General features: G+C 43.8%; 1 protein-coding gene across 3 annotated transcripts in view; it reads right to left on the bottom strand.

Annotated features, from left to right (window-relative positions):
- The window catches only part of FRMD6 (FERM domain containing 6), a 263,580-nt gene that overhangs the window by 98,230 nt on the left and 150,796 nt on the right, over positions 1-14,554 (bottom strand). For all 3 annotated transcript variants that reach the window (XM_078659739.1, XM_078659738.1, XM_078659740.1), the window contains exon 7: positions 8,476-8,631. In XM_078659739.1, coding sequence (XP_078515865.1) covers positions 8,476-8,631 — 156 coding nt within the window. The remainder of the gene's footprint in view (positions 1-8,475; positions 8,632-14,554) is intronic.

Genomic DNA, 14,554 nt, shown 5'->3' with positions numbered 1-14,554 from the left:
AGTTTGGTACCTGTGACCAGTCTGGCCGCAGCGTTCAGTGATGCCCTTAGTGGAGCCAGGGTGTATTTGGGAAGGCCACAGAGTGTAGCTCTGCTGTAGTCTAGTCTTGGCAAGACCAGTGCTTGGACCACCTGCTTGAAATCATTTTGTGGCAGGAATGGTTTGATGCTTCTCAGGGTCCTCATCAGATGGTTAGCTCCCTTACACACATCGACGATATGATTTTTTATATTCAGGTGCTTGTCCAGGGTGATTCTGAGAGATTTGGCTGAGTCAATGATGAGGGGGTGCAGTTGAAGGCCGTGAGGTGATTCAGCCAAAGGTCTAGCTTGGGGATGTGGTTTGGGGGAGAGAAGAGAAGGAATTCAGTTTTGGAAGTGTTGAGTAGTAGATGGTTCTCAGTTAACCAGTTTTGTGTGGCCTGAAGGGTAGGGTTGAGTGAGATGTTGTTAACCTGGGGATGACATTTTCAAATAAAGTTGTGTGTCGTCCACGTACATATGGTAGAGAATGTTCGTGGAATTTAGTGATCTAGCTAGAGGTTCCAAGAAAAGGTTGAAGAGGTTAGGAGATAGGGCGGACCCTTAGGGGACACCCATGATTACTGGAGAGGGCTGGGAGAGGGAGTGGTTTGCCTCGACTCTTTGTGATCTGTGGTGGAGGAAGGAGGCGAACCATTGTAACACCAGACCCGAGAAACCCATCCTGTTCTTCAGAATGGATAGGAGGTTGTCGTGATTAACTGTCAAATGCAGTGAAGAGGTCAAGGAGGATGGAATCATGTTGGTCAAGCATTTTTAAAATGTCATCCATAATGTGCGTGAGAGCCAATTCGGTACTGTGCCCCCTCCAGAAGCTGGATTGATGTTGTTCTAGTAGTTGGAAATTCCCTATTTGAGCACAAAGTGGGGACTGTATGCATTTCTTCAGTAGTTTGGCTAGTGTAGGGATGTTGGAGATAGGTCGGAAATTATTGAGGTTGGTTGTATCTGCATTATTTTAGTATAGGTGACATCTGAACTGCTTTTAGACAGTCTGGGATCATGCCTTGTGCTAGAGAGGCATTTACAATCCTTGTCCAGGTGGGGATGAGCACATTCTTAATTTCTTTGAAGATGGCCGAGGGCAACAGTTCAATGAAGTGGCTGGATAGACTGATATTCTGAAGAATCTTGTTGATGTCTTTTTCACTGAATGGGGTAAAGGAGCACCATGACTCATTGTTTTTGGTTATCAGACTAATAGGTTTGCGCTTCTCTAAGAGGTCAAGGGATGGCGGTAGAGCCTTCTTAGAGGCGAGTTCAATGGTGATGCGTCTTGATTTCTCATTGAAGAAAGCAGCAAGATTATTGCATGAAGGTGAGATGACTCCGAAATCAGTGCCACTGATTGCTGTTTGACCAATTTGAAAAGTTTCTTGGGTTGGTTTGCAGCTTGATCGAGTTGTTCTGAAATAGTCTGCTTTGGCGCTCTTGATTTGTTTGTTATAGAATCTCCTAACATCTCTAAGGAGTTTTGGTTGTTCCAAGGAGGGTTTGGATTTCCAGGAGCTTTCGGCTGCCCTAAGGTTGCGGTGTTCCGTGTTTATATTGTCGTTGTACCATGGTTTGGATATTTTTGTTGAAGCGTTTTTATTGTAAAGGTGCAATGTCATCCATGATGTTGGAGATGGTCGAATTGTAGGAGTCAGTGAGTAACTGAACATCAACCGAGTCAGCTTGGGCGGAGAGGGCAGATTTGCAGTGGGCTGCTAGTTCAGTTGCGTTTATTGATCTGAGGTCCTTTTCTAGATCTTTGATTTCGTTGGCTGAGTCTTCCTCATCAACACCTCCCTGTTAATATAGAAGAGGATGCAATGGTGGTCGGATCAATCGCAAGGGGTAATAGTATCCAATGTGATGGTCTGCCCTTTTGAGATAATGAGATCTAGCGTTTCTCCTTTATTCGAGTTGGTTGGTCACAGTGCTGGATCAGCTTATGATCATTCGCATATGCTTTTAAGGCAGGATACCGCCTGGTCATTGGGATTAGACCAATGAAGGTTGAAGTCACCAAGGAAGATTTTGGACACAGCTGAGTCGACATTGCCAGAGATGACTTCCATTAGTTGATCAATAAAGGGGAGATTGTCTCCCGGGGGTGATAAAAAGTGTGAAGTTTGCAAATCTGCAGGTTATTACTTGAGATACTGAGACAAAGGTAATCACAGGAGGAGAGCGAAGGGGACTTCAAGTGAGAAATCGAAAATGTGTTCCTATGAATACAGGCTAGGCCACCCCCCAGTTTCAGGACTCTGTCCAGCCTAATTATGTTGTGAGTAGGAGGTCAAAATAACCAGGCAAAGAGTTTGAGAGGATTTATAGCTTCTGTTTTTGCTTCAATGCTTTACCTAATGAGCTCCACATAGCCTGTTCAAACATGCTGCTTCAGAAGAAGGGGCCACATACAAGTGCTGTCGGTAGGGACCGCAGGCTCACACTGGGACCCATATGACCGCCTACAGAGAGAATGTCTTTTCTTACATTTCTTGTGGACACGCATGTGCTTGAATGTTTATTTGAACCTGTGATGGTCACAAACTGATTTATGTACACCACTTCTGCAGCTGGTGACTATAGTATTATATGTGCTCCACAAAGCGCTGTCAATTGTGTCCACACAACTACTTTTCAAACACTAACTCACAGCTCTGGAGCTTCTGAACAAAAGAAGACTTTGGTTCTTGCATAGGTTAAGGCCAAATTTAATAACATAAATCCTTTGCCCGTGCTTAGTTTAATACATTAAATGTCTTGCCAGTGCATACAGATACCTTTTATGATGTATTAGTTCACCAAAATAGAAAATGGAGCTAGCATCAGCTTTAATATTTTTCTGAACCAAAGCTCTCTTTACACCATGCTGTCAAAACATATTGTGCCACCTCGAAAATAAAAACCTGTGTTCAGATGTTCAGCAAGGGGGCTGCTGACGTCTTCACCTATACTTTGCTTGATACTCTTTATCAAGCAAAGTATAGGTGAAGACGTCAGCAGCCTTTGTTGAAATGAAATGATTTTTAAGTATGAAAATGGGTGGACAGAGACTAAAGGTGTCTGTCTGACATTTACTGGGAGAAGTGTTTTTCTCTAAAAAAATAACCGAAGACAGCTACACTCACTCTTATCAGTAGCGTAAAAAGTATATTTTCAGGTGTGAGCCTCTAACAGGCAAAATTGTGTACCCTTCCTGAAAAGGTGTAACCTCCTCCAGGCAATGAATAAGTAGCCTTGTTTCCATGCGTCTACTGTGGAATGCTGGTCAATGTAGTTGGTTCTTTTTAACCAGTTGAACTACACAAATAATACTGCATATTTCTGAAAGCACAATCTTTACAGAACGGTACAAACAACTCATGACACGTGTTTCTCTCTTATTAAAACACTTTAGAAAAATATAGCAATTGATCCTTGCTGACGTTCTCTACATTCAATGAGTTGGGGGCAAATTAGGTAAATATTTCGTGCCTTACAGTTTAAGGAAAAGAGGCTGGGCTGAAAAACTCTAAAAACCTCTTGCAGATCCCCCGCACTCCTTGGTACTTTATTGCAAGTTAAAAGGCAATATATGAACCGAACATAGGGGCAGATTAGGATGGCGGACGGACCTGCGTCCGTCCACCACCCCAGAGTAGGTGGGACCGTCCGCAGGGGCAGCGGCGGTCCCTCCGTGCAAATTAGTATTTGACCGCCACCCTGGCGGTCACATCCTGTATTTTTAACATTGCGGCGGGTGCTGCTTGAAGCAGCACCCGCCGCAATGTTAAAAATTAAAGCAGTGCATTTGCATGCACAAAGCGGCAGGCACCGCGTGGTGCCTGCCGCTTCGTGCACGCAAAGGCACCCATGTGCACCCCCCACCCCGCTTCACCCATGGGGGTCCGCAACGGGCCCCCAAAGAAAAGACTGTATGCCTTTCCACGGCGGAAATGCCGCCGTGGAAAGACATAGGACCACCAACATCCTAATATGCCTGGCGGTGTCTGATAGACACCGCCAGCCATGTTAGAGCTTTTCCGCCGCGGTAGGAAGGGGACCCGGAGGAAAAGCTTCCTGACCCCCCAGCCATCCTAATCTGGCGGGGGGTCTTTGAAGGCTCCGCAGCGGGTTTTCCGCATCCTCCGGGCCGGCGGACACTTCCGCCGGCCCGGAGGATGCGGAAAAAACGCAATCCTAATCGGCCCCAATATATTGTAAACTCCACCTTCAGGGCAGGAACATATAAAGAGGAAAGATGTAGCGCTGCTTCAATACGATTCTAATCACGATGAGGAAAGCTACCTTTTGTTGTCTGAGAATAGGTTTCAAAAGTTACCAGACGCTAGTTTCACATTTTTTAAAATCAGCACATTCAACATAGTTTAAACCACGGTGTTCACAAAATGTATAATGTCAGCATGAAACTACCATGGGAGGCATGATAGGCTGCACACTCTGCCAGGTCAACAAGCTAAGAGGCATTCTGGAACCAATTAGCGGGCACTACACCCAGAGCTGTCTCCCAATTTGGAAAATGTGCTTTTTGCAGTTTTTGTTTTCAAATGCCTCACCATTGGGACAGTGAATGATGAGCAGTGGGCAAAGCACAATTTAAATTCCGCAAGTGGGAAACCTGGGACTTTATGATTTGTGAATTACTGTGTCCCAAGGCATGCTACCTAGCCCTGCATAATATGAGTGAAGAACCCAGCAGCCACAGCCTTATGCCCTCCACATCCATGTACAATACAAGGGATAAATAGGTCACTCCTGTCTCCACCGCAGCAGGTGAGAGATTTATGCGTTTTGTTTAATCTTGCAACATCTAGATAACGGAGTAGGGAAGAATGATGGATGGATTAACGCGACCAATGTAAAAGAATGTGAACTTTGTGTGATGTTGCTTGTGTTTGGTGTAGATCAATGTTTTCGGTACAGTGATTAGGAATCCATTAGCTCTGAATGTACCATATGAGGTTTTGTTATGATACGTCATTTAACCATTCAAAATGTATCAAAACATCTTATAAAATAACATGGATAAATGAAATCACAACATTTACACAATTGAAGGCAATTGCACTAAAACGTTCTCATAAAACAATAAGCACAGAATATAGATCTAATTATATAAAGGTGGGGTCCATAAAATGCAACAATATCTGAAATGGTTTAGCACTCAAATTCTCAAGAAAGCAGCATTTAAAAGGACTGGAAATTCATCAATAAATGAAGAAGAGATTCACATATTTACAGCAACCTACTGAAGTGAAAACGAAAGGGCGACTGTTGGCTAGTGGAGATTGTCAGTTACTTTCAGGTGTCCCGACACTGAATGGATGGCACAAAAGTATCATACATGAGGTTACATGTATTCTTTACTGACCAGGACGCAAAGGCCCTGGTCTAAGATGAGATATGGAGCTGGGCTTCAAAGTCTTGTTGACTCTATGGGGTATCTTGTCCAACAATCATGTCTTAGCATCAAATAGTACCTCTTTCATTGCTGCACACATCTATCTTCTCCTCAGTGGTACCCAATTCCACGATTCCTTTACTGCTACTGAGGCAAATGGTCAAATAAACCTGCCTCCTTCTCCACATCGTGGACCTTGTGCACCTCCGATTCAAGTTTAGCACATGCACATTTAAGGGGCTTTTACTACTAATACTCTTGATACTTCAATGTCTTCGCTAGTTCCACTCGCTTTCCACGACAGACCAGAGATTTTACATATTGCAATGCTGGAGGGTTGAGAGTGCTTCAAAGAGGGGTCGCTGAGAAAATGGTACTACTTAGCTCCAGAAACACAGCTCTGCCTCCCTGAGAGAGTTCCACAAGGCTGGCTTGTTATCCCTTCTCAACAATCCATCTTCATGAGGAAACACTCGGATTCCACATATATTATTGCATTTTACAGTTACAAGAGTTTTCCTGAAACTTATAGAGCGTAATAGGATGTTTAATGAGGACTAGACTCAGATCCCACCACTAGATGCTAATTAAAGCTTTTGTTCATATCCTGAAGTTGCAGAGAACCCCTAGGGGTATCAAGGATGATACTGCTGGTGTTCCCTACATATTGGAGATTCAAGATACTATATTTAAGCTGGAATGTTGGATCTCTAATTAATGACACCTTAACTCTCCTGACTAACTTGGTTAAGCAGTCAAAGCCCAGCTCAAGGTAGAGAGTGTGAAACTTAAGTATGAAACAGTAACCCAACTGACTAACAAACACAACCGTCATACATGCAGACAAACAAACATACACTTCAGTCATGGTTATAACTTTAAATGGGAATAACTGTTCAAAATATTAGTACCAGAAAAACTGAAAAGATTGGAGAAAATGTCACATTCCAAGCTCTATAATTAACCAGACATTCAAGATATAGTGTTTGTGGTTCTTGGACTGGAATGGGGACGCTTCTGCAGACTGATTTGAAAGAACACCTTCCACAAAATATAATGGGCCATTTTAACACAGGAGTCTTTAGACATGAACATGAGGCACAGTAGTCCAGAGAGGAGGTAATCTGTTAGGTTGTCCTGGAATCTCTAGATGTTGTTCTCATGTGATTTTGTCAAATGAACTGATAAGAAATGTTGATGCACAATAGTTATCCGAGTTCCTGCTGCTCACTTCCAGATATGTTTGTCTCCTTCTCCTGCTATCTGTGTCGGGGGGCCACTGTAGGCTCATTGAACTGATATCATGATCCACTTATTGACGTCAAAGTAGTTCTGTACCCATATGGTGCAGATCTTGCCTCTCCTTTTAGGACTCTAAAACTGAAAATGCCACTATATTGTAAACACTTGTCATGGCTGTACCCATTCCAGCTGCTTTGTGCTGCTGAGGGACTTATTTGTCTCTAGTTTAGGGTTTCTAGAAAACTAAAGACTACTTTAAGATGAGAGAAGAAGGCAACAGCCTCATAAGTCCAGTGTTTCTTTGGACTCTCTATTTTGGGCCAAGCGAATAGAAGCCTCTACAACTATAAAAACCTTTTTGGCTTGTAAATATCATTAGAAAAGGGCACTTTAAGGGCTAGGAAAACTGCCTAGCCTGGGGCTGGGTGTGTATTCCAGTCCTTGGAAGACAGAAGAAACACAACTACAAATTTGAAGCTTCTTTTTTCCAAGGACATGCTTTTTTGTTTGCATAATTGTTTCTATATCCCGAAGAGGTTGTATAAAAATAATGTGTCTTGCTCCAGGCAGAACAGGAAGAAGAAACATTTGCAGAGGTGATGGATGGGCAAAACATTCAAAATGATGCAACCCTGTCCACCATTAAATGCGAAATGCACTCCTTTTCAAAAGGACATGATATCACAGCATGTTTGTTCCCTCAACCATTTCTTTCAAATTAAATGTTTTTGCCTTTAATACCCATTAGAGACAGAGTGCTTCAATTCCCTGCACGAAAGGCATTCGCAAAGTCAATAGATCTGATGCTGGCAGCCAAACTTCTAGATTTCGCAATACTTGTCATGGTTTTTGTAAAACATTATAATTCAGGGAGCTGCTGGACCATTGACAAAATTAAAAAAAAAAGGATAAACAAAAGCAGACATTGCCAGAGCAGCTCCTGCACTGCTGAGAACTACTTTGTGTGCTGATGTGCCTCTTCGGAAAGCGCTGAAAGGAGACAATCAAAGGGAAGTTAGCCTATCAATGAAGTGTGCTGACTCATGGCCCTATGCTTCATGCTGTAATGGGGAAAACAAAAAGAAAAGTGAATGACACCAAAAAATATCAGTGGACGAAGAGTACTGGCTGAAAGGCCCTATAAGTAAAGTCTAATATGCACATCATTTTTCTAAATTCAAATGGTATTGGCTCACTTCAGACCTAAAAGAGCGAGCTAGAGTATCTGAGTGTGTGTGTGAGAGAGAAGTAGTTGCATGTTTTTCTTAGCAAGCCTTCTAATTTACGTTTTACCCAGCTCTGAATTCTGCCCGTGGAAGGTGTTCTTTTAAATGCTGAAATACAGAAACAAGTAGCAAGACAAAACACTGTTGGATAATATGGGCATGCATGCCAGTGGAGGGAGTTTACTGCACAAACGACTGACCCAATGCAACACATGTTATCTCACATTTATCCAGTCTTTGGAAATTGACACAAAAATAGCTAAATGGATTGTGAGATTCATGAAACTAAGAGCTGTTAAGTAAGCCTTCTCTACATAGAACATAAATGTGCATGTCACAGGTTTTTTGTGTTTGCTAGTGACGATGATGTAGTACTTTCATGAGCAGCATCGCAGGTACTGTTTTGGCAGGAGGTACCGTGGATCAATGAGAAGGACACAAAGCAATGATACAATAGCTGTGAAGGTTGCAGTAGCACAATTTAACAACACGTTAACTGAAGACTTCACAAACCAGCAGAGTGTGTGCCATCCCATAGGCTAAGAAACATGTATCATTAAGACGACAGTCCTACCTTGTACAATCTGTAGTAGTGAACCGCCACGTCATCCAAGAGTGCCCCCTCCTTGATGTACTTGAGATGTGCTTCAGATGCCGTCAGTGCGAACTGATCTCTGTGCATGTTCGGAATGTGCTTGAGGATGTAGTCTTTGCCCCTCTTCTTGATCACCTGTTGCAATGAATCAACATGTCAGTGACTGACCCACCTGCTCTGTTTCTGGGCTAACACATCTTTCAATATGTGGGATACCTTCATGCTCATATAAACTTCTTATAGATTTCATATAAATTTTGTCATTAATCATGGTTCCTCAAATGTTAAGTTTAAGATGGTTTGAATTTTGTAGATGGGATTACAAGCTCAATTAAAGTTCAAAGTTTTAAAACTAAGTTTTCAGACAGCAACAGCCCTCTACTAAGGCCCTTATTATGAATATATGCGCTATTTAGCACACCGGATAAATAAAAATACCACATGGTATGTTATTTATCAGGTGCGATAAATAGCACCTATTATGATTTTGTGAGGAATAATATGCGGGTTTTGGTGTTTAGCGCACAAAAAATCTGCATGGTATGGTAAATATCGGTACACATTTGCCCTGTTCATTTCGGCAGGTTAGACCTGCCGTAATTTAACAAAGCTTGAGGTATGTAATGCATTTGATAATTATTGGATACATTAAATACCTTGAAACCCGTAATTTCAGCCCATGCATAAACAGTGGTTTGCACATTGGTCGGAATTAACTGAACCACTCATAATCAGGCCCATGAGTTACCACCCTCAATTTATATTTTCAAAGATGTTCCCCACTTTTGAATTTTATAGTAAGTAGTACGTTAAAATCGACAGTGGGAAAAGAGTGATAGCCAGTTCTGGAATCAGTTAGAGAATGGTAAAAAATGTAAAATAAGGTAAAAGGGATTCCTGCGCCTATTAATGCATTTTGCACCAGTTATGAGTTGTGAGTAATTAACGTTTGCTCGCACAGTTGCAACACTGCTTTTCACCACCTATAAGAAGATAGAGAAACATTGCACAAAATGGGTATTATTAGATGTGCAAAGAAGTTTGTTTCCCTCTCTGATTCCCATATTTGGAGAAAATTAGAAATTGGGAGGTAAATCCCAGTGGCAAAGGAATTTGTGACTCAATATTTTAACCTCTGATTTATTTGAAGATGACAAATGAGGCCATACATGTTCTTTGCTGGGCATTGTATGTAAGTAGAACCCTGTGTTAAAACGCTTGGATTATCCCACGAGGCTGGAAAACAACTCTGCTACAGCAGGTTGGTAAAAGCCATAAATGTCTAACGAAATGTATTATGGGTATGGTGCTGCAAGTATGGGCATTCAGGAGGTTATGAGGAGTTTGTAATTTTTATATAGGATTGGAATTCCCTGGTCAAAGAGGTGGAATACCTTCCATTCCAAAGTGATGCTGACTATTCTTAGATTTCTGAGGCTAAATGTGCTTTTGGGTTCAACTTTTATCACCTTAAGATCTTGTGCACGATTATTTCATTGCTTCGAGACTGCCATCTGCATTTTGGAAGTGATGGGTTAATACATCGATAACGAAAACCCTCATTACTAGTGGCTGCCCAAGCATCCTAACTGAGAGTTTTTCTAAATATTACTACAACTTAGTGCAGGAGGTACACTTGTTGTACCAAGCCCTGTTTTTACTGTATTCATTGTCATGTGCTACATATGTCTAAAATGTTTGACTCTTTACATAGGAGTGTGGCTACAAACAGTGCCCTCTATTCACGTCCATGAAGCTTATCTGAACCCAAGATAGAGTCAATATTGAGTCTGAAAGAGTGTGCTGCCCTCCTTGGACACTAGAGTTTGCACCTCTTGCAGCACAATGGCAAAGGTGCTCACCGGAGAGCAGTTCTGGTGAAGGAGGAAGCTACTGTGGATCATAATGGAATGGAAGGGTATAGCTCTGCTGAGTGATCTGGAGGACCCATCTGTTAGATGTGATGGATGGTCACCCTGGGACAAAGAGTTGGAATGTGTCTTCCATGGGATGGGTATGTGTTGCAAAGAACAATCTAAAGCATCTTGGCAGCTGGTAATGCAGAGGAGGCGTACTTAAAAGATCAGTGCCCTTGGGCACCTGCAAAGTGACTGGTTGATACCTGTCCCCAGCCACAAAAGAACTGGGGTGACTGTTGCAGAAGCACCTGGCACTGTTTGTATGCGAGCTTACTTGCATAGGCTTGGAAAGAACGCACTTGGTGGAAAAACTGTCTGGAAGGAGTGAAAAGGCCTAAATAATGTGCTGAAGAATAGCTCTTCTTAAAACGGTTCGAAGAGCGGTCAGATTTTTCATCAATTAGGTGAGATCTAACAAAAGGCATATCCATAAGGGAAGCCTGCAAATCTCCTGAAAACCCTGTGGGCCACATCCACGCACGGTGCAGCACCACACTGGCGCTGCATGCTCAGCCCAAGCAATTGATCGTATAGTACCTAGGCTGGCACAAATTATGCATTTGACCACATCCCTGACCATCACGAATGGTTTGAGCGAGATAGGCCCTAAATTCTTTCAGAAATGCTGGCAAGATCTCACACTCCATGTCCCACAGGGCGTGGGTTAATCTTCCTAGTAGGCAAACCACGTTGACAGATCTCAAGGCAAAGATGGCCGAAGCGAACTTTGTTTCCCTTATGCCTCAATCCCCTCAGACTCCTGTTCAGGAAGAGTCATAAAGAAAAAAATAGGGTTCATGTTGCTGGTGGAAGCATGACCACCAGACTCTCTGGAGTATGATGCTGCATCAGGAAATCAGGTGTGCTTTACATCTTGCCACCTGGCTCTTCACTGGTGGGCAAGATCAAAGCTTAGACAAGGTACCCATCATAGTATCTGTTAGGGCTTTATTGAATGAGAGTGACAAACATATGCAGCATGGCTTCTTAAAGATCTCAACTTGCTGAGCCATTGCCGATGGCCTGGAAGACTCAGGGTGGATCGGGATCAATTGCAGAATCAGCTCCTCAAGTGGGGATTGGGAGCGTTACCGATTAGAATCTTGACGCTCTTGCGACTTCTCTATTGACAGAGAGTGGCGGGATGAGGTTGGACTTGATTCCAGCTACAAAGAAGATTTGTCTCACTACTGACTTTGAGAGCAGGATCGGGTCCAGGCCAACGACTCAAAGCAAGATTTACATGCCATCAGTGACTTCTTTCGATATTCAGCGACATACTGCTTCGCTTCATGATATAAGATCGCCTTCGGGTGGATGAGGGCACACAGGTAGCATGACTTGGAGTGGTGCCTCGAGCCCAGACACCAAAGGCGCACCTCATGTGGGTTCATTACCGACATCTGTTTCTAACTATCACGTCATGGTTTGAACCCTATACTTATAGGTGAACATCGTAACATTGCATACTGGATTAGACTAGAAATTTGCCAAAAACCAACAAAAAGTGGAATCCAGATCCATACTTGAAGGCACGAAAAGAAGGGAAAGGATGCTGGCGTTCAGGGGTAGCATTTATATGTGGCTAAACTCTGTCAAGTCCGGGGCAGAACGAAGCCAATGCAGAGCAGCAGAGCACGACCTAGCAGCACGCTGGAGCACTGGTGGGAAAATATCTAAATCCAGCCTGGTACTTTGAGAAATTCTAAATGCTAGGAAACTGTGGTTAAAAGTATTCATCAGAAAACGGTCCTATTTAGCAGAATGAGGCTGTTGCTTGCAGTTTGCAAGAATGGGATCAGCCACAAGAAAGTATGTGGGGCATTCCCTTTTCTCACCTGCTGTTCCTAAACTCTGAGGTTCAAGAAGGCTGCATTCTGTGTAGCACATCTGTGTGTGGTGCAATGGGGCTTTTCACTCTGTCATATTAAGCACAAATTGGCAGCACCAGTGGATTGAAATAGGCCAATGTGTAATATGGTGGGGAAGAAGGCACAATATGAGATGGGAAGGATTTAGATAAAAGTGACAAATGATCATCAAAATACGAGAACACCGGTTTTCACCTTTGAAAAACGACACAGCAGAATGATGTTGGCAGCAGAAATGGAAGTGAATTTCAACCCATGTGATGGAGATGATAATGGGAAATGAACAGCTCTGTCTATTTAATTACCAGCTTGTCAGCTAGGATGTCGGTGCAGTGGGGCAACAGGGGAGGGTGTCACAGGATAGAGAGGGCCCTTCTTTGCAATGCAGCCCTTTATGTACCATACACTGTGGGTTCTAGTGGCCATATGGGACTGAGCGCACATCTAGAAATCAGGGTGGCAACAAATATGATCTGACTGTAATACTGTAGCGTCATTCCTACTTTTTCTGTTCTACTGAAAAGACGTGGCCTTTGCATCGTGCCTGCTAGCAAATGTGTTTTTTGCCACAAATTTAACTCTAGGGATCCTTCATTCTGTTTCGTAACATCAACATGTGGTCCAGTACCTTTCTTGTGTAATAATGCTGGCTGTGCCCTTTTTGATCAAACTTTGGCTCTGGGGGCTCAGTTTCTCCTGCTTCTTGGCTCTTGCCAAACAGGCCTGCGTGGACACCATGGGGATTATTAGAACACCTCTTGTACAACATTCCTTTCTTCAGTTGATTCACAAATGTATGGCTTGGCTTGGTTCTAGATTCCTTACTGTCCTGTTGTGATATGCGTAGTGGTCTTTAAAATCAACTACAGCTATAACCTGTGTAGAGTTAAGCACCCGCTGCGTGACAGCCTCTACAAATGTGCAGGGGGTAGGTCTGGTGTATGAAGTGTCATCTTGATCTACTGCATAGAAAATTGATGAAAGTCCACTAGGCATAGACAAGCAGAGGTTTTGGATCTGATTATTTTTGTGCAAATAGGTCTGGCACAGGCTGAGTGGCTGTTCAACTAAAACTAAGGCAGTACCGCCTAACTCTCAAAGACACACCTATTTTCAGCTGCCTGACGTAGGCCATGGCTGGAGAGATCATCATGTGATGGAAGCCAAAGCTGATGACAGCATGGTATAACCGAGGCCCGGGTTGGGGTCAGCATGGTATGAGAGAGGCCACGGTTCGGGGGAGCATGGTTTGAGGGAGGCCACAGCTGGAGAGAGCATGGTATGAGAAAGGCCACAGCAAAGAGAGGACGGTATGATGGAGGCTACGGCTTGAGAGATCATGGGAGGATGGAAGCAATGGTTTGGGGGAGCATGATTTGACAGAGGACACATTTGGGAAGTGCATGTTATGAGGGAAGCCACTGTTGTGGAAAGCATGTATGTTGGAGGCCAGGGCTGAGGAAAGCATGAATGATTAGGGCCACAGCTGGGAAGAGCATGTGTCATGGAGGCCACAGCTGGGGAGAGCATGGTGTGATGGAGGCATGGCAGATGAGTCATGGTATGAAGGAGGCGACGGTTAGGGAGAGCATGGTATGAGGGAGGCCACGATTGTGGAAAGCATGTCATGAGGAAGCCACAACTTAGCGCCAGGATGCCTGTAAGGTGATAGTGCGCTTTATAAGTTGAATAAATAAATAAATAAATAACAACTGGGAAAGCAGGGTATGGTGGAGGCCAGTGCTGAGGAGAGCATGTGTGATGAAGCCTAAAGCAGGAGAGAGCATGTGTGTTGGGGGCACAGCTGGGGAGAGCAGGGTATGAAAAAGGCCACAGCTGGGAGAGCACGTGTGCTGGAGGCCAAAGCTGGAGAGAGCATATGTACAGCTGGGAAGAAAATGTGCGATGGGGCACAGCTGGGGAGAGCATTGTAAATTGATACTTGTATAGCGCACTACTCACCCGCAAGGGTCTCAAGGCGCTTGTACGAATACCGCTGTGGAACCCATCCTGGCTTTCCCTGTGAGGTGTCCACTCCTGGGCACCCCCAAGGTGGAGGCCAGGCATCCTTAGCGTTGTGGGGGCCGTTGTGGAGATTAAGCAAGCTATTGCCCAGAGTTGTAGAGTGGGACTCCATGATTGGAATAGGCACCGAGGCGAGAATTATCAGGTCCGTGGAATTTTTTAGCTCAAGACCCGCCGAGGCGGGGAATTGAACCCTGGTCCCGGGCTAGACCTCTGCATCAGGGTCTGCCGCTCTAACCATTG

This window comes from Lissotriton helveticus, chromosome 9, assembly GCF_964261635.1.
Source record: "Lissotriton helveticus chromosome 9, aLisHel1.1, whole genome shotgun sequence".
Lineage (NCBI taxonomy): Eukaryota > Metazoa > Chordata > Amphibia > Caudata > Salamandridae > Lissotriton > Lissotriton helveticus.
Note: the sequence above shows the minus strand (reverse complement) of the source record. Positions and strands in the feature narration are given on the sequence as shown.